Genomic DNA, 23,192 nt, shown 5'->3' on the forward strand with positions numbered 1-23,192 from the left:
TGAAAAGGTGAATATTTAGAACCCAGGTCTATTGGTAATGAGTTCCTCAATCCCCATAAAACTACAGGTAGTGCATTGATCCAATCTCCTTTTTCTTTCAGCATTCGTGCTTCTAGCCCAGTCTCAAATAATCTTTGGAAACGTTCTATGAGTCCGTTGGACTCTGGATGATACGAAGTTGTGTTCTTGCTTGCAAAACCAATTGTCCTGCAAACACCCATACAAAATGAACTAGTGAACTGTGTTCCTCGGTCAGACACAATGGTTTCTGGAAATCCAAACCACTCGAAAAATTATTGACTATTGTCTTGGAGGTTATATCTTTTGAAACGATCCATAATATTTAGGGCATAGCGCTGTCTCTGAATTGGTAAAAATGGACCGATTATGTTTACTTGAATAAAGGAAAGTCTTTCAAATGGAGAATCGAAAAACGACGTTGGTTTTGATGTCCAGAAAGGTTTGGATTTCTGACACGCTAAACACTCTCTAGTGAAGTTTCTGACGTCTGCTCGCAAATTAGGACAAGCATAAAAAAGCGAAACCTTCTTGAACGTTTTTTTAAATCCTTGGTGATTGTCATTGTATACAGATTGCACGATTCTTTAACGCAATGCTGGAGATGACACAGCCATACGGAATGCATCATCATTGCCAAAACCAGTAAGTAGGATTCCTGCAATGTATTTAAAAGAAGGTTTCATTTTAAACTTAAGTAAATTAGGATACTGTTTCTTTTGATCCTCAATTATATCTCCAATGAAGGTTGGACATACTTTGATGTTATTTACACTTCTAAAAAGAATGTCTATAGTATGATTTAATTTTCCAGAAACGTGTTCGATATCACAATTGAACTCTACTATGAATGCAAAAGTACGGAACTATCTTGGTGTCCAAAATGGATTGCAAATGTCAATCGCAGTGACTAAAGGTTTGTTGTCTGTCAAAACTTTAAAAACTTGGCATATTCATTGCAGTTTTATTTATAGAAGTACTATTCATAGGTATTTGGTAATACGCTCTGTGTAAATCCATTTTACTAAAAATAGTCATACTTTTTAGATTAGCCACCAAATTTCTTAGAATTGGGAAGGGATACCGATCAAAGTCCGTCTTCCTATTTAATTGGCGATAGCCTCGGCACATTCGCCAGATTCCTTTGGGTCTTGGAAAAACGTGAATAGCGGGTAAAAAATTAGAAAAGAACAATCGTAGGATTCCTTTCTTCAACATTCGTTGATTTTGGCTCGTACAAAATTTAACTTCCCACCATCAACCTGCATTTTTTCGGAAAGCAAGAAGGATCTTTCGCCTCGATATGGTGTTCAACTCTGTGAACTGGATAAATTTCAATGAAACTTTTATTATCAAAGACATCATTATATTTCGATTTGATTTCTCGAGTCTTTGATATTTATGTTATGAAGCACGGTTCATCTTGGAATAACTTTTTATTGCAAATATCAATTCTATATCTGAAATTATATAAAAAATCTGCACCCAAAATTGTACAACCACTTTGTAATACAATAAATTTCCATTGGAAATTGGTTTCTAGATTGAGAATTAAAGTTAGAGCTCCTCCATATCAAATTATAGGGTAGAGATTTTATCGAACAAGACTTTTACATTTTTTAAATGGAATAATAGGCACTTGCGCTCCTGTATCTACCAGAAAGTGTATCAACTTTGAATTGTCTTTGATAAAAAATAAGTTTAAGGGTACTTTACAACCACGGTCCCACGCAACCGAGGGCAATTTAGCTTTTTTGAAACAAGTAAATAAAAAGGGCAACTAGCTCCTGAACAGGTAGTTGCGTTCATTGCAAATTTAGAATGATAATAGTAGATATCTTTTTTCTCCTTAGATTTAATCAATTTTGATGTGTTATGAAGAGGTTTTTTGAAAACATGATTTATAGGAGGAGAAGCTGTCGAGTTTTCAACAGTGGAAATATGTGAATTGCTAAGTTCTTTGGCTGCAACTCACGTTTGCTGCAACTTTTTAAAATATGGGACTATGCTCTCAAGTACCCTCGAAGGTCTTTAGGCACATTTCTGATGAGGGTCTCCCTTAGTAAATGATGAAACAAATCAGGGACTTATTCCTTGTCAAGGAGACGTTCAACTCCATATATAACTTCCCAGGGGCAAATCCCAATAAATCGCAAAGGATATCAGAATTTTTTTAAATGCTATTTGAAGATGAGAGACCCTATATATGTAAAATTGCATTTTTTGCACTATCATACATGATACCTTCTTTTTTAATAGGTATATACCTAAAAGCTTCACCAGGTAATGCTGAAGCCATTAAATATTTGGTCTCATCTTTATTGATCTTCGTCATCCAAAATTCCAACTCAATTCTTTGAAACCAATTTTCCCGATCCATCGCCGATAATTTTGGAAGAAGTAGTTCTGATACGGCAAGAGTTAAGTTGTTTACCTCTGCCGTTACGTACTTTTGTTCGATCTGAGGGACCTTTCCGCATGGTCTTGACCATCAGAATGAATTTTTTGGAGGTATGATATCACGTCGAGGTCACCAATGTTAAGATTTAAATATCTTTATTTTGACTTAGTAAAAATAAAAATTCGTTTATACCAAAATAAAAAAGAAAGAAAAACAAAATAAGGTACTATGATGAATAATTAATATTATCTAAACAAGTTGAACTCCTACAAATATTTTACTTATTCGAAATCATGCTTTTAATAAAGAGCTTTTACTAAAAAAAAAAAGTGGTGAAAGTGAAGTCTGTGTAAGATAAATTTATGGTAGTACTGGATCTTCCCCCTTCTGGGAACGAAGAACTCATCGATCAATTTTTGCAATTTCAGAGGGGACGAAATTTACTTCACAATTTCGAATATCCACTGACAATATCAAATTTTATTATCAGTTCAAAAAATGTTATTTTATATTAAACTCTACCCTATTCCGATGGATCAGTCTTGAGAGTAGTCAATTTTTTTATCGAATGGAACGTTTGTGTGAAAGAAGATATTTCTTCAAACTCAATAACTGCAAATATATTATTTGGAGCTTATAAGAGAAATAAAAGTACTTCTCCTTGTGATAAAGCCGTTGAGTTTGGTTTATTAACAATAATATCATTAATTGCTTAAAAATTAAATATTGACTCTTTATTACATGTGGAAGAATTCAGAGTTATAATGATAAGCGTAACTGCTTGATAGTTAGCACGTTCCATCAAAATTCCTCTGTCATCATCTTTGTGGTGGGTATGGGCCGGAAATATCATCAAATTTGTTCCTTGGAGGTCCCTGCAATATTTTAATATCATCAAATCAATGTGACATTGTCGTTTTTTATTAACTTTAGCCGATGGTTAAACTTTTTTTGAATATTATAAAAGTGTATTTTAATTCAGGACATTAAATTTGAGCAATAATTATCATTTATGTTTTTTTAAACGTAATTGTCCTATTTTATATTATATGATCTACTTTTATCTTTATGCGTATTCATTATTTACGTTGTTTGTATTGTAGAATATAAATAAATTTTTTTAACCAAAAAAAAAAAAGTCTTTATAGGATAGATAAGCTGGCTATTTATTTTGAAAAATCGCTCATTTGATTGACCATTCCCAAGAACACCTCAGTTTGGTTCTGTTTTGAGGAGCTGGTATTTTGAAAGGGCTTCTGTTTTTCTGGGATGGACATTAACTCCATGTTCTCCTACGATATAAACAAAATACTCAACGTTTGGTTTAACAAATTAAAATGTTTCTTTACTGAGTAATATTCCAAGCTTAATACTTAGATCAAGAAATTCTTTGACTCTTTTAACATGCTGTTCAAATGTCTTATCATATTTTAAAATATCATCAACTAACTCCCTTGTATTTGGAAATCCCCCATAAGCTCGTTCCATCATAAGATTGAATACTTCACTTGCTGCATTTAATCCCATTTACCATCTTACAAACTTGAATCTTCCCAAGACAGTTATGAACATTGTTATATCTTGGCTCTCAGGGTGAACAGGGATATGCCAATATCCTTTAATTGCATGAATCGTGAAAAAGTATTTATTTCCAGGTTGAATGTTTGATATTATCTCCTTCAGATGAGACATAGGATGTTTAAGTCTTTTGACAAACGTATTTGATTTTGTTAGATCGACTGTTAGTCTAACCTTACCATTTATGTTCCTACCACAACAATAGGGTGACACAATTCCTTAGGTTTATATCCCAACGGCTCAATTATTCATTTTGTGAATAATTCTTCCAATTCCTTCTACGTAACTTCTCTATAAGCAAAGGGAATAGCCCTTGCTTTGTGGATTTTCTAAGGTTCTATTTCTTCCATTAATGATATTTTTGTCGGTCTTTTTTGGTTGATTTCCATCACTTAACACATCAAGATAATCATCCACAAGCATGTCCTCATGGCTTTAATTTCTTCATCGGAATTATATTTCATTTCCTTGATTCCACGATCACTAGGTTCTTTGGCTCTTTTCCATTCACCTTCTTGAATTTGGCTTGGATAATCTTCCAGTATAATTCTTAATTTTTTACACAATACCCACGACATTACAAGTTTAAAATTTCTCTTGACAATTATAATCTCTTCTTTCTTCTCTGCATTTCCAAAACATACATTTAAAATTATGGATCCTACTTGATTAAAAGTAGCTCCATTCAAACAAGTCTCTGAAGGTCTATTCAAATTTTTAAGTGTATTCCAATTTCCTTTAAAAAAATGCTCATCCACAATAGATACCTCACTAGCAGAATCTGGAATTGAATAACTATAATTATATGATAGGTTCTATAGATAGATTTTAATCGAACCTGTATTGAAGGTGTGGGACTAAATATGGTCACGGTTCTCACCATGACTTTTAAGTTTCTCACAATTCCATTTTTACATACTTTTGACTCTTTGAAATAACCAATTCCTTTAGCTTTTCTACATTCCTGTTTCCAAGCCGTATAAATCATTTATTTATAATAAGGTCTCTTGAACAGAATATGTAATCCATTATCTTTCTTTTAGCAGGATTTTTCCTAAAACAATTTTTCCCTCGACTTAGGATTTGATCCCTGCACTTTCCTCGGGCAATCTTGTAGACTTTTGCAGAATTTAAATTTTCATCATCCCTATTCGACATTTCCTCATCTCAACATCTAAAGAAGACACACAGTTTTCTATTCCCGACATTTTAGAAAATTAATGAAATACTTTCGCTCTCAATACAATATCATTATTGACAAAATTAAACTACACTCTATGTATCAAAAGGAGGTCAATCATTTGAGGACTTCTATGTAGATGTAGCTCGAAATGCTAATTCTATCAAATTCTCAGTGGTTGAGGTAAAAACCTTTTGGCAATTTAAAGTGGAATTACCTGTTAATTTTTTAAATGATATATTATAGTGCAAAAACTTTTAACTTTGTTTATATTTTATAAGTACCTGGATAAGATATGTTATTGTCATGCCTAACCCTCTATTACTTCCATAGGAGATTTATCCACCTTAGAAACTGATATATCCTTGTAATAATATTGTGTGTAAAATATATTAGCTTCATCTTCGATATAACTTCATAATTTATCCAAAACTTCCTGTATGCAATTTTTTGTGCATATTCTTCATTAATTTCGTATTTATTTACAAATTCTGGAGTCTTTTATGGGTTCTTATTATGTATCTACCCCAACGACGAATATGAAAGGGAAGTGGGAAATTCCGAATGATCCGTTCACTGAATCTTCTCTCTTTAGAACATGTATCTTTTAATAATAACTTATTAATTTACAAATAATATATCGTCTACAGTCTTTAAATTTAATATTCTCTTTTTCAACTACAATTTTGAATTATCAGGTATAAAATATTATGCTACCAAAGATTCAATTTTTTCAGTGATGCTCATAATATTATATGTAAAATCTATGAAGGACAAATCAAAATTAATAGATATACAAGGTTATATCATAAGGTGTTTACGACTGATGTTTGACTTCCACCACGCTTTTAATTGTGACGTCACAGTGTATAAGTATTTGCGTGTTTAATTAACATTTTCCATCGGAGAAAAAATGAAACAATTTACATTCTTGATTCTACAATTTGACAAGGTTTTCATTTTTTTAAAAGACATTCAAACCCATTGAGGATCTTCCACGTTGTAGTGAAGCATATGAAGCTAAGTCTCCGTTTCTACAGTGGATCATTTTTCCATAGTGGACTACAGCGAGAAACGAAGAAGAATGTCGGATTTCACTCAAATCCATTAGGAAAATTAAATAAAAGGCTTATTAGATATTACTTATTCTATGTTAACTCTTCAGCCTTGTCATCATTAATTCTATCATTCAATCCAAGAACAATATATTCAATCCATATATATTGTTAGTTAGGATGGCTATAAATTATCATAATCATTCTTCATCAAATACAAGATACTAGATGAAGACTCCTTGGAGAATGTTTGCAGCTCAATCTAACAAAAGATCGTGTTACTTCGTCACTCCCGGCATTAAAGAATATGTGATTGTGATAAAGTTCAATATAATTACATATACTAGGGTTATGAATTTAAAAAAAATCATAATATACATTTTTATGTAATGATTTAATTAAACTTAAATATCTTAAAACAAATACTTTCTTGAAATAGAACTGATTCATCCACAGTCGAACAGTTCTCATATTGACTCTGCGGATTTGACACAAGAAGAAATCTTCGCTCCCAATAGCATTACAGTTGTGCTAAAGGAGAAATCTTTTAATTCGAAAGAAATATTGGCCATCCAATTTCCGAGGAATTGCTTGACGAGATTTTTAGACTTAGCTAGAACACAGGCACTCAAATTTCGAAAGTTTATAGTTTAAAATTAAATAATGAGCCTAGAAAATATATATATAATTTCCGTCTCTATTTTTTAACTAATTAAATGAGCAGTTTTTCGTACGTTACTTGCTATTTTTCTTTTTATGCTACTTTTGTTTACAATATTAATATACTTTAGTCTAATGAATGTACGACTGCGATTAAAATGTTTTATAACTTAATATTCTTCCTTTGGATACTTTTCCACAATTATGCTGATGATTTGATCCATCAGATATGGTTTGGTATCAAAAAATTCCCATGTGACTTCTATATTTTTTGGCATACTTCCAAAAAATATTCCGATTTTTAAAACAGTCCCACTCTTTGCATTGTTTTAAGCCATGGAATGGAGGAGCTTGGATGCTGGAAGTATTACACCCCAGAGTGGGAAATTTTTGATATAACGATTTGGCCACATATCCAGCAACATAAATAAATCTTACAGGTTTTAGAACGATGTTAATCATTTGATGGTTGCTCCATTATATTTTCATCATTATTTATATCTTCCTCAATCTCATCTTTAATGATTTGAGGATAAATTATGTCATCAAAGTCTTGATCAAATTCTATTATCTTCTGAATCTGCTTCGCTCAAAATAGGACCTTAAAGGAGATGCAGGGTTAGTATATATACATTAGTGCATTGGTGATACTACAACCTGTAGTTTGTTGAAACATAGAAACAAAATATTAGTCTACTTCAAATCTGACTAGAGTATTCACAACAACCATTTTTTCTGAGCTGCTTATTACGAGTATCCAAAATCGATCTATGGCCTCTACCGCATTAGGATGAGAGTGGGTTCGTCCTACATATCTTATTCTTGAAAAAAAGTTTTCAACCCAATCTCGATTTAAACGAGATGTCAATATATATGGAAGGCCAATTTATGTATTGATACAATGGGTCAAAGATTTTGAAGAAATACTTATGCCCTTTTGTTGGGGCTTCAAAGCAGATGACTTAGGCAAAACCACTTCAACATTTTCTTTTACTTAATTTGCTTCATTGTTCCAATCATATTTATCATGCTTTGGAGAATATCCTTTCGTATATCCAAATTTACTCCATAGGCACATCGAAAGTCCTTTTTTGATATTGGTCAGGAGCTTCATCTCATCAAAGCACAAGACAGCTATGTTTCTATTAGGAGTTTCGTTGGATTTGATTTGTTGAGTGATAATTTTAATAATATTTGATTGTATTCCAGGAGCTGTTTTAAAATTTCGGATCCGCCGTTTCAGGATTATTATACTAGGAACCAGAAGTAGACTACTGGATTGAATGTAACGGTAGGTTTTTGAGGCAAGAGACTTCATTATCAACAAAAGTATTAACAAAATCCTCGTCATTCCATTTATAAACTTCTTCCACTGATAATGAGTTAACATTGAAATTTAGTAAATCTCTTTTCCCAGTTCTCCTTTCCTCGCTTCCTTAAAATTAGATTTGGATTTTAATAATCTATTTTCCGATTGAAAGATTTTCACTTTTTCGTGTCAGTCTGCATTCAGTTTCCTTAGTGACTAGAGTTCTAGAATGAGTGGATATTTTCTGGTATTAGAAGCCCAACTAATTTATATAATCCAGGATACACATGCTTGATTAGATGCATTAAACTTTTCTAACACAAGGGTTTGAATTGATTTTGCGTTGTTTTGGGATGATTTGTCTAATGTCTCCAAATATATTTCATTAGAATTTTCTTCAAAATGGCCCTCTATCTTAATTCATTTCGTTTTACTTGGAGCTTGCTCAAATCCTTCTCCAGGTATGATACCTCTGGAAAGGATAGCATTTTCTTTCAATTTTCTTTTTGAAAGTAGTCCCAGCAATTCACCTTTTAAATCCCTTTAATAATCATTTTCCTCAATATGATTCTCACAAATTTCGAAGGTATTTTCCTAAGGGGTCCTTTCGATGACAAACACTTTCCCATTTTTTCCTCTTGAGGGATCCTTCTCTAAAATGATGATGAATTAGGCTGTTAGGAGAATCACAAACGGGAACTGCACAACTGACAGTCTCATTGCGTAAATACATTATACTTTTTCGGAATAGCGAATAAGTATTATTATCGTAATTATAATAATAAATTAGTAATAATATATATATTGTGAAATGTAAATAAGATATAATATCATACTCCAAGGATACCAAACTTCTCTCTTTTGGCCCACACCGTAACCTGAGTTCTTAATTTCGGTGTTTTGTGAATTTGTATTTGGTACCTTTTCTATTATCTATGACGTCAATATTTCCCTCTCTTGCCCAGCAGTCGATACGATACATCAAATTGAAAATCCTAGCAAGCCCGATTACATGATGGTCTAATCTTGTATTTCTATTAACCTTGGGACAAATTAAGTTCAATATTAATATTAAAAGGTAATGTATTCGTGGAAGGATTTTAAGAGAATTAATTGAGAATTTATACAAATAAGTTATGAGTATTGAGTTTATATTCCATAAGAGTAACATGATATCTTATTATAATTTGTTAATTCCGATTTTTACTAATATCGAATATGAATGAACCAGTCCCAGGCGAAACGTCCTTATTATAAATTTTCTAAAAAGCTCTTAATTAGAGCATAAGAGGCGGGCTGAAATTTATAGAGGGGGGGGGGCTGTAAATATTTTTTAATTAGTCTTAGGGGGCCAATTTCTATAAAGTTACAAACTAAGTATATCAAATATTCATGATCTTATAATATATCTTTAGGGCCCAAGGTGTCTAACACCCAATCTCCCAAAAACTCCACGTATGACTTAGATCCTAACAGAATAATTTCTGATAATAGTTTCTAACTTTATCGTACCTACATTGCACGTTCTTTGTAATATTGAAAAATATTTTCACACGGCCTAACTTATATTTCAATCGAACTCCTCTTACAAATACTGAGTTTTGAATAAGTATGTGTTTGATTATATAGGGAAATATCTAATTACAAGATGTTATAGGAAACATTGGAACCTGACAAATTATTGAGTAATTAATTAAGTATCCTGTCTAAATAAAAATGTAGAATGTATACCAAAATGAAAATCAATAGTATTTTAAACAAATATAACTAAATAATAAAAATAAACTTATTAGCAACATAAAACTATCCTGAATCTGGTTGAGTGTTGTTATTTTTTTAATTAAAGATTGTTAACTAATTTTCAGATATTGTTTATTGATTAGGCTACATATAAAAATTATTGGTATCTTTTAATTGAAAATAAAAATATAATTTATACTACATATTTGTCCTCATTAGAAAGTTGAAACTTGAATATCATCGGCAGGAACATTTTTTTAGATGATCCCAAATTTGTGTAAATATACTGAAATATAGATTTAAAAAATAACAATAATACTTTAAAAAATATATTGGTTACATATGTATACACAGTATTTTACTTAATATATGAGGAGAGCTTTTGATAATTGCCTTCATTAAATTAATTAAAAAATCAATTTACTTTACATCCCAAAATGATAAAAATCAAACCTAGCCAATAATTAAGTACGTTTGTGTTTTAGAACTTATGAAAATTGGTAAAAACATTTAAAATGACTAAAAATTTCGTTCTTCTTTCTGTGATTATATAATTATTTTATTTTCTTAGAAAATTTATCCTCTTAAAAATAAAGTTGTATTTTTTTAAAATATTTTTTCAAAATGAAAATTACAACTGAGTCGAATAAATGTTACAAAATTGCACGTATTTTGAAAATGGAACGTTATAAAAAAATTGATCTGTATATAGTATATTTGTTATGTTGAAGAATACTTTATTAACCCTTTTTCTTTTATGTCATTATTACAATTTTCTTACGTGTATATTTAATCAGACATCATCATCCCAAGTAATGGTCTGACTAATACTACTATCTTTTTGAAATAAACAAAGATGTAGTGTACAGCTTTTTTCATTAATTTTCATAAGTTGACCTTTGTATTATTTAAAACAGCTGACTCTACGTATATTTTGAACTAAAAAAAGCTAAACATTGGATTTTAATTTGTATACTAATTTATGTCACTCAAAGTTCATCATTTAGAATTCAAGTCATTTGATACTCTATCATTACTAACACGACAGAACACGAATTTTGTTCAAATGAATTGAATCCAATAATTGAATTTATGATTGAGCTCAGAAAACGAAACTGATTTCAATTTTTCTTTCAGTGTTAAGAATTCTAAAATATCTATGATTATAGTAATTTGGGACTATTATCGCTCAGAGTCATTCTTTAGCCTTAAGTGGAGTTGGTAGATTCGTTTATAAGAGCAAATTTGATAGGTTGAAAGAGATTATATTTAATAAGGAATAAAATACGTTGGTATCTCTGCATCTTGTAAGCACGTTCTTCTCAGTATTGCACTATTTGTCAACAAAGTAACTTCCCCTTACTGCTCTCACATGCATCTTGCCGGAGAAAAAAATAACTTTAAATACGAATATAGAATTAATGAATTATTTATTGATAAATTAGGCATCTTCTTTATATAAAAAGACATTAATATTGTCAACAAGTTTATCATACAACATTTAATCCTCACAAATTTAATAATTTTCTTAAAATCTAATTTCACCTATAGCATTAACTAAAAATCGGTTCTAAAATTTGTTAAAAGATTAAAAATCCAAATATACTCATTATTTCATAATAAAATGTAATTAATTGAGATAAGCGTAAAATTTGAGGATGTTGTGCCTTTCAACGGAAGAAAAGAAAAACTTTTTTATTTTCTCTCCTTCTAAACCCCTTCATATGTAGGTTAAAAAGAAAAAGAAGGGAGTCATAATACTCTTGTCACTATGATTTATGATTCGAACAATAAAAGTATTTCTAGGTGTTTTAGCGATTTGTTGTGCACATTTCGTCATTTATGGCCAGTAATCCGCAACCCCAAAACCTCCCATCACATCCACAACTTAAAAGTCTTCAAGAAACATAAAATTCAAGGAGACGAACGAAAATTAAATGGTTCATCATTCAATTTCGACGAAGCAAAGTTATTTGTGTAATATAAGATAACTTTAAATGTCCTGGATCATGGCAATTTCTCCAAGTTCAGTGAAAAATATACCGGAAAAACTACTCCAGGTCGATGGGTCGTTAAAAACATGGTCTGAGTAGTATGTCAAGGAGCTTTGAATAGAATTTAAGAAGAGGTAGAAGAAAAGGATATTTTCGTTGCACTAGATGAGACAAGAGATCATGAAGGGAGGTCAATCTCGGCAATTTTTATTGGCCAGTTAGACGGACATTTCTGTGGGAGCCTCATACCGTAATAATTGACTTGATTGATTTTGAGATTGTAAACGCAAACAATGTAAAGAAGATCGTTATAAGCTCACTTTGTATAAGTTATTGAGAGAAGATTTTGTCCCGTGTATACTTAAAGTTTTCACCACTGATGCCACCTCGTATTGTCGGAAAGTAGGTGAAGATCTTTGAACACATAATTGATTCACATTACATGCATTGCTTATGGATTACATAGGGTTGCAGCTATGGTTCAACAAAAGTTTCCTCAAAGGAACGAACTTATTTCCAATGTGAAGAAGGCGTTTTTGAATTCTGGAAGAAGAAAGCGAATATTTACTACTTCATATAAAATTCAACTCCCTCTATCACCAATCATAAGAAGATAGGGAACTTGGTTAAAAACGGTTGAGTACTACTTCCATCATCTTCACGTTTTCAAAGAACATTTAAACAGCCTTGAGGATGATTTGGCAGCAACCAGAAGAGTATAAGAAGTAATTAATAAGTATTCTATAGGACTAAAATTCGTATTTAGACAGGGATTTTTTTGTCAAATACCTTTCGCAATAAGTGTGCCTGAGAAAATAATGCCTCTTTTTACAAGTCTAACCATTGTAGAAAATCTGACTCAAGATTTGAAGGAAGAGCCGTTCAAGACCAAGTTTTCCTTCAAAAGAGTCCTGGCTACACAATACTAAAGAAACTCAACAAATGAAAACCTTTTATACAAAAATACTCCAAATTGTAAAGCTGAGACAGTCATTAGTATGATGAATATGATAAATCTAAACTAAGTACTAAAAAATTGAGAGAATTATTGATCACCAAATGGAATGAATGTTTTGTAAACATTCAATTGCCAACACGTAAATAATAGCAATATCTTTTTAAATAATTTGTTACTATATTGCCTCATTTCTATTCTTTCGATTTCGTACCAAAATTATCCATTCATCCTTTATAATCAATAAGAAGTAATGAGTACACTTCCTGTATCACTTGTATCAGTGAAAAAATGAGCACCGCTCATTGATTTAAGAGAAGAGCAGTATCGCGCTATATAAATAAAAATATTGTTTTTTTCTCATTTCATCCAGTTTAATGGAACTAGAATTAATTATTTTTTTGTTAAATCTTCTTGAATGAAATCGAAGGTAATGAAATTTGTATTAGTTTGGAATATATTCATTGAGCTGGTGAAAGTGATCCCAGAAGTTTTGGAATATTATTCAATTATATAAGCCTTATTCTGAGCTTATCTTGATTTATAGAACGTTTTTCTCCATCATGTCAACTGTAAACCGGATGCCAAAATCAAGGAAGAATATCTGATACACGATAATTAGTTGAAATGCTGTAGGGTTTTTTTTTTTTAAATGTCTCACATGACACAATCATTTGAACTATGTCATTGGACATTCCAAACGAAAAGTAGAATGAAGAAGCTGTACCACGTGGTCTTTTTATTCCTTGGGGAGCCATATGAAAAGAAGTGAGTATTGTGTTTGTCATACTAGGATCGATGTCAAGTCGAAATTTTAAAATAGGTTATCTTATATGGACGAAAGTTCTGTGTATTGTAAATATGAACAGATACAAGAACATAATTAATATTTTTTGAAACTTCGATGATCCATGTGGATAAAAAAAATTGTTTAAGATCATTATAGGCAAAGTAATCAACTTTTTGACTTTCAAATTTTGTAATCATAGGAACTTTGAACTGTAAAGGTACATCTACCTAAGCAAACACTCTGTGTGTTCGACTCTCAAAGACCACCAACCACGAAAACCATAAATGTTAAACCCATGACTGGAAAGGCCTTGTTAAATATAAGACTAAATATCTATTAGAGAAGATTTTGCAACCAAAAAAACCATACCTTTTTAATAAAATGAAAATTTTAACATCGTTTCTAATTGAATCTCTGTACTTGGGAAGTATCATGGACGACTATAAAAAACAGAAAACATTGTGAAAATCATCAAGGTGACCAAAAACAATTTTGAATGTGCTGTAGCCCTCATTTTAGAATACAATAACTTTCTGACCAAAAATTCAGATAAATATCAATTCATTCTTCAAATTGTGTCAGAAAACCGATATACTTTTCCAAATCAAGTAAAGCCAAATACAAAAGTATAATCAACTCCTTCCTTGGATGGAAATCAATCTATCCATATATAACAATGAATATATCCAAAGATTGGTACAACGACAGGTCAAATTACTTTTAGATTCAGATAAAATGCTGTGGATGAGAAGTATAAAATAAGTATATATTGATTAAGTACTAAAACAATATGAATTTTTAACCACTAAACTAAAATATATTACAATTTGAAATATTGATGTAATTTTAATTTCGCAATTGCTAAGGCCTAAAACCATTATTCATTCATTAAGAACGAAAAAAGTTGACTTCTTTGTTCTCCAACGATTAGTCCCAGAAGAAGATAGAGGAAATCGAAGGAAAATACTTTAGACTTGATCATTCATCTCAAAAAATGTTCAAGTTCATATTCTGTACTCCACAATGGACGAAAGAATGACAATTTATCCGAGGAAAACTACCAGACTTAGTTGGAGATTAGGGTGGACTCCTTCCTTAAGGAAGGAGATTCCATGGTTCAAAGAGTTCTAATTATGATAATAAGATAATTTAAATATTTCAAATATAATTAGTAACTACTTTATTTAAATTTTAAATTTATACGAAGCACGGTATTTTTATATTAATTATGACGGAGTATGACATTATTATAAATACATTGAAATCTTAAAAAAAATATTTCGTAAATGTTTTCTATTTGCTAGTACAACATGGATATGTATATTTTTTAAATACGTCGAATTTTCAATAAAACATTGAATATTTCTCTATAATATAAGCTTTGATATTCCTTATTACTTATTACTATTAATGATGAATTAGTTATAAAAGCGTAAAGTAGTTATTCTTAACCTGTAGGGAATTCCCTATAGGTGTTAAATGGCGGAGTTGCCAAGTTGGGAATGACCGGTCGCACAAAAGAACCACTGCTTTACAATTTCACCCATTTCAAACATGTTTTCTAATTTTCCAAACAAATTACAAATCACAACCATTTACAGACTGTTTTAATAGCTCAAACAACCAATATATGTGGTATTGTAAGTCGTGTTTGTGTTAAAGTGACAAAACTGTTGATTACAAATGTCGTAGCGGCTACCTGCAAACTCAATCTCGTGGAGTCTCTTTTTGGTTTAACAGGTATGTAACAGAGCTCCCATTATTAAGTAATTACTAATACGTGGATATATTCTTATGGATAATTAATTTAGTGTGTGTGTTTTGTAATAATATTGTAAGTTAATGGTTACAAATTTTTAATGGATGGTAAAAAGCGAGTCACAGGTTGCGTACAGTCAGGCTGGCACGTGACGCTAAAAAAACAACATGCATTATCACGTCACTGTTTGTAGTCGTTTTGCACACATGCTAAGCTTGGTAATAGAATTGTATCTCCACCCTTCTTCCTTCCAACTGTAAAAGTGATGTGAAGCCATAAGTCCAAGGGGAGTGCACAGTTGTGAGTGTAATACAAGTCGTCTTTTTCGATAATGAATAAAATCAAAACCAAATTGCGGAACCGCCTAATTGACCTAGAATCTGTACCATTTTAAAGGTCGAACCGAACATTAAGGCACTCGTCAAGACAAAACAAAGCATCGTTCCCCGGTATGTGTCTAGAATATGTTTTTTTGTATGTTTTTATTGCTTAAATAAATCGAGAAAATAACCTAACAAATCTTTTCATATGTATTTTATTTCCGTCTGATAACTGCTAGAAAAAATATAATTAATAGAAAAAAAAATTAAGGGCCGTAAAATGAGCCAAAAAAACAACCACGTATATTTACGTCCTAGTCACTGCATGGGCTAAAATCGAATTTGTCAAAGACCGATACTGTTGAGGAAATAGAGAATTTGCTCACTAAAAAGTTGAAAAAAGAAGAAGTTTTGAACCCTTGTTCTCGAGAATCGTTTTGTTTATTTATTTTTCAGCCTAATAATGGGAATATGACGAGTTCAGAACAAGATACATAATTTTAAAAAAACACCACTTTTAATTATCCTAGGCACCATTAAAATAAGTTTTATTCATCGTACTTCAATTTGATAATTATCTCAACGGTGAAAAATGACTCTGAATGATAATAGTCCCAAAGTACTTAAGTCTATTTTTTCTGTAATCCAACAATCTAGATAAAAACTGGGAATCAGTTTTGGATTCAACGCTTAAAGAAAATGGTATTCTTGGCTTAATTTCATTGGTAGAAATTTTGAACAGTAATTTTCCCTTTTGTAATCAATAGTTAAAAATCAGAAAAATACACAAGGCAATCTACCATTTTTTTTATCGAATACTTCTTTTCTTACTCGAGGGGATATAAAGCTAGTGGTTATTTTGATGAATAGATGTATAAAAATATAATTATAAGCTAATTTTACTGAAAATGTATAATACTGAAAAATATACTGGTTAGCAAATATATTGGTTAGTCAAAAACAGTCTTTAATAAATGATTGATCATAAAAAATTCTTACCTATCATAAGGGCTTAGAGATCTCATAAATAATGGCAGAAAATTCCAATTTTCTAGGAACTTTGGTAACAAGTTAGGATATCTTTTCTGAAGAATATTGATAAGTGTAATAAGTAGAGATATTAACATTAGAGGAATTATGCATAGATATATTCCAAGATTTCCACCAAGAAGAAGAGAAAAATTAAATACGATCAGTGGTAGAACAATGAAGGAAAGAATCAAGTAAACTATTGCAAACCACCTGTATTAAATAAAATTCAATTTTAGACAATAAAAATATACAAATTTTATAATTTTTATATAAAATAAGATAAAAAGAGATAAAATTATCTCTTTAAATAAAGTTAAATTCCGTAATCGATAAATTTAGAATATACGAGTTAAATTAGAAAACTACACTTAAGAACATTTTTTAAACAAATAGTTATTTAATTGATTTCATTAAAATATTGCTATTTTCTTCAAAGATTGCAATCTAACAAATACTCTATGGGATGCAGTTTAGCATTAACAATTCAAATTTATTAGCTTGTAGGAGAATATTGATTTTTTTTGTTTCAATGTTTAGTTAACATTTTAAGACAATTTAAAAATATGTATTATAATACTTTGTCGACCCAAAGAATTATGGACTCGGTACGTTCAACTTGAATACTCATTTTTTCGACTTGAGTTGAGTCGATTTTTAAATTGAAACCCCTTAGTATACTCAATATTTTTTAAGTTTGGTTTGGGTGTTAATCACTCAACCTCAACCATTAATAATAATGACTCATTAAAAGTTTGAGTTGAAAGATTTTTGCTTCACATTTCATCAATATTTCATTTATAATCCTCCATCAAAAAATGTAGTAATAAAATTAGACCTTTTTCTGAATATAAACTTGGAAGTATTGATATATTAATTGTTTACAATCGAATTCGTTAATTATGGAATTATCTATAAAATAAAAAATGCTTGGATTATAACAATAAAAAATTACTCCTAAGTAGTATATTGTCAATGCTTATTATCATATATCTGATTACATATTTAGTAAATAAAAGAAAAAAACATTCGATTGAAATTAATTATGATTTTTCCCCAGGAATTGAAGGAATTATTTAGTCGCTCATTGTCACATCCATCCAGGGAGCACTATATACATGGACAATTCAAAACGTCGGTTGATATTAACAATCTGTTTTAGCATTTCTAAGACAAATATAAAAATTCTTTGATTTTATTTGATTATGGCCATGGGTACTGATCTAATTAATTATTCTTGAAGGAAAAGAAATCTGAAGAAAATATTGGAAATTATTGAAAACAGAGCAGTTTTGTCAAAAGGTCCTAAAAAATGAGCTATTGCATTAAAAATGGCGTTTCGGTTAATAATAATAGAAAGGAAGAATAATTGCGTGCTAAATTGTGCATAAACACTTGAGTGAACCCCCTTCAAATCGCTTTCAAACAATTAAATTGACAGGGAACATGCATGACTACTTAATCTTTTATATTTATTTTTCTTCTAATTAATCACATCAAGTTGACACAATACCAATCTATTACATAGAACTATGAAATAAATTTAACTTAAATAAACATTTAGAACAAAGAAAGATAAAAATATGACATCGTCATTTTTCATATCTCTGTTCATAGAGCGTTCCGTTTGATTTGTTTATTATTTAATGAATAATGAGTATTATTATATTCTCAAAAAACTGATTTAATTTATTTCAAATAAAAAGGGGAAATGTTTCTTTTATTTACATACCTATACTTTGCTACAGTTTTGCCCATAACTTTAGCCATTGGTAACGGCCATCGCATAAACGGTATTGGATAGAATACTAAGATACCCGACACGTTAAATAGTAAATGGCACAATGCAATTTGAAGGGCAGGTCTGAAACTTCTTCCTTCTGATGCTAAAGCTGCAAGAATACCAGTTGTAGTTGTTCCTATATTTGATCCTAAAGTTAAAGGATACGCTCTTTCTAATTCAAAAAAGCCTGTTCCTACCAGTGGTGTTAATGTACATGTAAATACTGACGACGATTGAACTAGAATAGTTATCAATGATCCTACAAATATTGCTAAATAACTTTGTATAAATAAAAAATAATAAGATATGGTGTATCACGATTAAACTAAATATACAACTTATCTTACCCAGTCAACCATGGGAAATATGGAATATTAGCATTCAAAACTTTCTGAATCACTCTTGCAATTTGTGCCTCCATAAGGGAGTTTAAAATTTTAACTAAAAATACCAAACACGATATTAAAACTAATAATGAACAAATAACCAAAATGAGTCCTATCCACATATCTTCAATATTGACACCAGCAAACAAGTATCCACATTCATATTTTTCAATTTTACCGTCCACTGTGCGCTCACAAGAAGCTTTAAGGAGAGTCGTAATATTTGTATATTTTGGGTCATTTTGGATCCATCCTTCCAAAACCTAATTATAATATTAACATAAATGTTAGTTGAAAAATGATACAATATTGAGGATCCCATGGGGCTAAAAAAATCTAATAGTATGCAAACAAAAAAAATAATGACAATGTGAATTTTAATATTGTAATTATGTTTAACTATGGCCGCCGATAGGCGGAGGGGAATGTATTTCTTCCCTAATTTTCTTTAATTTCAGAATGTCCGTTCCTCATATTTGAAATAATTTATGCAATGATACTTTTGAATGGTCTCACCTAAAGAAAAGAGACAAAAAGAAGGCTGAAATAATAATTAAACAATCAACCATGTATCTCAATTATGTTAACTCATGCACACACAGTCGAACAAAAATTTAAACAAAACTTTTATAATGCACGAGGAGAATAAAACCGTTTTGTTTCAAACTGTAACAAATAATCATATTTTACACTTGTATCCACACCCCTTTAAATATATACACATTTTCAATTCTGTATAACTCCCCAAAATTCACATATGGCATTCTCCGTCATTTATGAGTACACATACTAGTGATTGCTTAATCATTAGATTGTCTCTATTGAAAAATTTAAAAAAAACTATGATAACAACTGTGGAAAACAATTTTTTTTTCAGATTGCCAACTTAAAAAAATATTGAAATATGAAAAAAAAGAAAAAAAATGGTAGCATAATTAATTATATATAACAATAAAACTTTGATGTTAAATTAACCTATTGTCCTTTCTATATTACAGGTTCGAAATGTATCTTTATTTTTTACTCTTGTATCTCAGCTATAGATTTAAAGAAGGAGAAAAATGGAACATATTAAATAAATAAAGAAGTCTCTATAGTCTAAATTATTACGAAGGAGCAAGGAGTTACAGATCTGGGATCATGAGTCCATTTTGAAAGGGGATAATTGACGAGTGGTACCTTATTCATAATTATGATATCAGCTCATGTTTGAATACATGTCAAAAACTTAATTGACAGAGGGAAGGGAATGTATCATCGGGAAAGATTAAAGTTGTAGTTCGAATCAAAACATAAAAAGGCGGCGTGTACGTCAAATGCTAAAATCTCTATGAGACAAAATTACCAGAGGCAGAATTGTATGCGGCAAAAGGACTAGTTCCGTACTTTTATTATTGTTTTATTTCGAAATACGTTACTATAATTTACAAATCCTATATTTTTTAATACTATTACTTATTTTCTCAAATATAACCCCTGGTTATGTAATTATGAAACAAATTGGTAGTGGCGGCTCGTGAGTGCTGAACCCCTCCTCAACTGATTACACGGCAAAAAACTGGCGTTGGTCTATTGCTGAAATAAACAGCATCACACCCAGGATTTTTATAAAGGATTAGAGAGAGGACTTACTAATCATATCAGTCAAACCCCCGTACATTGATAAATATGGAAGGTCATAAAATTCAAGAGTCAGGCTGTTACTGAGTTAAACCATGACTAATATTAAAGACGAAAGGAGCTGAACTGACTTCAAAATACATTATCTGAAGAAGCTAGAGAGAAGACATGATTATATGAATGAAGTTTTCCCAACCCAAATTATTTTTCAAAAACTTCCCAATTTTATATTTGGAATGGTTTCTTATGCTAAGATAAGGGGCATTGAAGAGCAGCCAGCTTACTGTTCTACACTCCGTAATTTTGGAAATAAAAAAATATATATATAATGGCAGCATCTACCTTTTCCAGTATTATATAATTTCTCCAAATTCAGGAGGGTAAATCCACATATACTTGATAACTTCACAACATCAAAGCCAATAATCAACAGTATGCCCTACATCAACGTGGTTTTTCACTTTAACTTAAGGAATTATTCTGAAACTATACAGGTTTTAGACAATTTAAACTATAAAGAATATGTAATGATTAGTGATGTCCAAATTATACAAATAAGAGTTATTTGAATTTTCGACCTTTATTTGTATTTCTTGCATTTTCATACTTTATTGGCATTTTTTGACCTTTATTAGAATTTCCCTGCCATTTTTAGGAAATTTTTTCAGTCATTGGAGTCAAGGGAGGATTGAGTGCAAGTATTGGAGGAGGAGGAGAAGAAGAAGAAAACATGAATCCATTGTTGTCTTAAATTATAAATGGAAAAGTACTCGGATGTTCAAAAATATACCGGGTGGGTACGAGTAGCTGGTCTACGCCAGATGCACAACATTAAAATTATTGCCAATGACGCAAAGGAATTTGTACAACAAAACACTTTTTAGTGGTTATTAAGGACACCTTAAGGATGATTGATATCTCAAAAACTGATTCTTTAGCTTCAATGCACATATAAATTCTTGTACTGAATGCAGCACACGGCTTGTCAACAAAGCTGGTTGAAATATTGGACAAGAAAGTCTTAACCGCCGCCTTTAGATACTTCAAATTTGGATGAGATTTAGCACAGAGAATCTTCTCAATATTGCCACAAATGTTGAAATCAAGGGGGCTCATGTTTGGCGAAGACAGAGGACAAACTTATTTCGAACAAAACCACTCGGAGTCCAGCTTCTTGGAAAGATACTGCTAAACTGGATTTGATGTGTGGCAAAGTCTCCATGTTGCATGCATATGAAGTCCCCACGGTCATAGGTTGCCTCAAGATGTGGATTAACTTGACTCTGAAGTACATGAATGTAGCTCTTAGTATCGACACTATCGTTTAACCATATGGGAGAAAAAGCTTTCTCATCACTCACAACCAAACCAAGCATCATTTGGACGGCATGATGCTTTGATTTGCTCACTAATATATCAGAAGGATTGGTAAAGCTAACAAAAGATGCTATGTACCTGTTATTCCATTGATTATGGTATTTGTCAACCAAAAACGTTTTTTCGTCTGATTTCTTTTTGAATTTGTTCTTCATCTTTATACACCGTTCTAGCATCTTTTTGTACTATTTTGAGGTCAACAATTGATCTCTTGTCTTCGTAAGAGTCGTGAAGATCAAATGCTCGATCGAAAGGTTCCTCATTTTCTTAGGTGACATCCCATGGTTTTGAGCAAGCTTGTGTGTACTTGTAGAAGGGTTGGCTCCAATTGAGGCTTTCAATTTAACAATTTTAAAGGTGTTCCGACTCTGCAAGACTGTCTAGGGTGTGGGAGATTCTTAAAATTATTCCCCCTTTCGTGCAGCCTATTTTTGATCCTCCAAACAGTGTTTCTGTAGACTGCAATTGTCCTTGCAATACTCTTTCTTTCCTCTCCACCCAATATCCGCTCTGCAATTTTTTCGTGCAACTACTCCATCGTCAAATATCTCAATCACGAGGTGGAATATAAAAAAAAATATTTTTGAAATAAAATTAATTAAGATTTTATGCAATCTCTTGCAAAATTTTAGCCTTCTCCAAATTTTCAGGAATACATTAAAATTTATTTCAATATATATTGAAATTCATTCGAAGTAAAAGAGCATCTTATTAAATTGACCATGCCTAAGATAGTTAACCCATCAGTGACCATTAAGGAGTTTGGTGTTACAAAGATTTGAATTTATGTTTCGAAACAAAATATTTGCTTTACAACTTAAGCGATTAAACCCAATAGGAAATTTGTCCTACAACAGCATGGACAGTACTCCAGTCAATTAAAAAAGTAGATTTAAACAACAAGGGATACAAACCTACACAGAAGGTGCTCAAAGTCATTTCCTCCAACGATAATAGCGATGGCGTCTTCAATACTGACGTAGTGAAAACCTTTGTCTCTGCTAATATCATCCATACCAAGATCAGCAACATGGAGTTCAAGGTCTTCTTGGAGAAGTACTCTAAGACGGTGATGCAGAGCTGCATCAGATGATAATTCAATGGAACAAGAATCTACTAGATACTAGAAATTTTTAAGATATTTGTCTTTTGCCAGAATACATCATATTATACAAGATTTATTTGGATTTTTGGCCTTTTTTTACATTTTTGAGTTTTTTATTTCCATATTAAGCTCC

At 31.1% G+C, this 23,192-nt stretch overlaps 1 protein-coding gene and 1 long non-coding RNA gene across 24 annotated transcripts in view; both read right to left on the bottom strand.

Annotated features, from left to right (window-relative positions):
- The window catches only part of LOC121126721 (sodium-dependent phosphate transport protein 2B), a 52,481-nt gene that overhangs the window by 17,965 nt on the left and 11,324 nt on the right, over positions 1 to 23,192 (bottom strand). For 17 of the 23 annotated variants that reach the window (XR_011782687.1, XR_011782685.1, XR_011782693.1 and 14 more), the window contains 3 exons: positions 18,919 to 19,220; positions 18,521 to 18,850; positions 16,759 to 17,001 (listed from right to left, as the gene is read on the bottom strand). Coding sequence is in view for 13 of the 23 variants with exons in the window: in XM_071892125.1 (XP_071748226.1) it covers positions 16,759 to 17,001; positions 18,521 to 18,850; positions 18,919 to 19,220 (875 nt within the window). In the remaining 10 variants the exon portion in view is untranslated. Of the gene's footprint in view, positions 1 to 8,663; positions 9,244 to 10,056; positions 10,228 to 16,758; positions 17,002 to 18,520; positions 18,851 to 18,918; positions 19,221 to 23,192 lie in introns of those variants that run through there. The other 6 variants (XM_071892133.1, XM_071892132.1, XM_040722036.2 and 3 more) reach the window with 3 other exon arrangements.
- LOC121126723 (uncharacterized) lies at positions 3,435 to 5,171 on the bottom strand. Its single transcript, XR_005867116.2, has 3 exons — positions 4,836 to 5,171; positions 3,769 to 4,778; positions 3,435 to 3,711 (listed from the first exon to the last, which is right to left on the bottom strand). It is a non-coding gene; the product is annotated as an uncharacterized lncRNA (long non-coding RNA).

This window comes from Lepeophtheirus salmonis, chromosome 12 (genome assembly GCF_016086655.4).
Source record: "Lepeophtheirus salmonis chromosome 12, UVic_Lsal_1.4, whole genome shotgun sequence".
In the NCBI taxonomy this organism is placed as follows: Eukaryota; Metazoa; Arthropoda; class Copepoda; order Siphonostomatoida; family Caligidae; genus Lepeophtheirus; species Lepeophtheirus salmonis.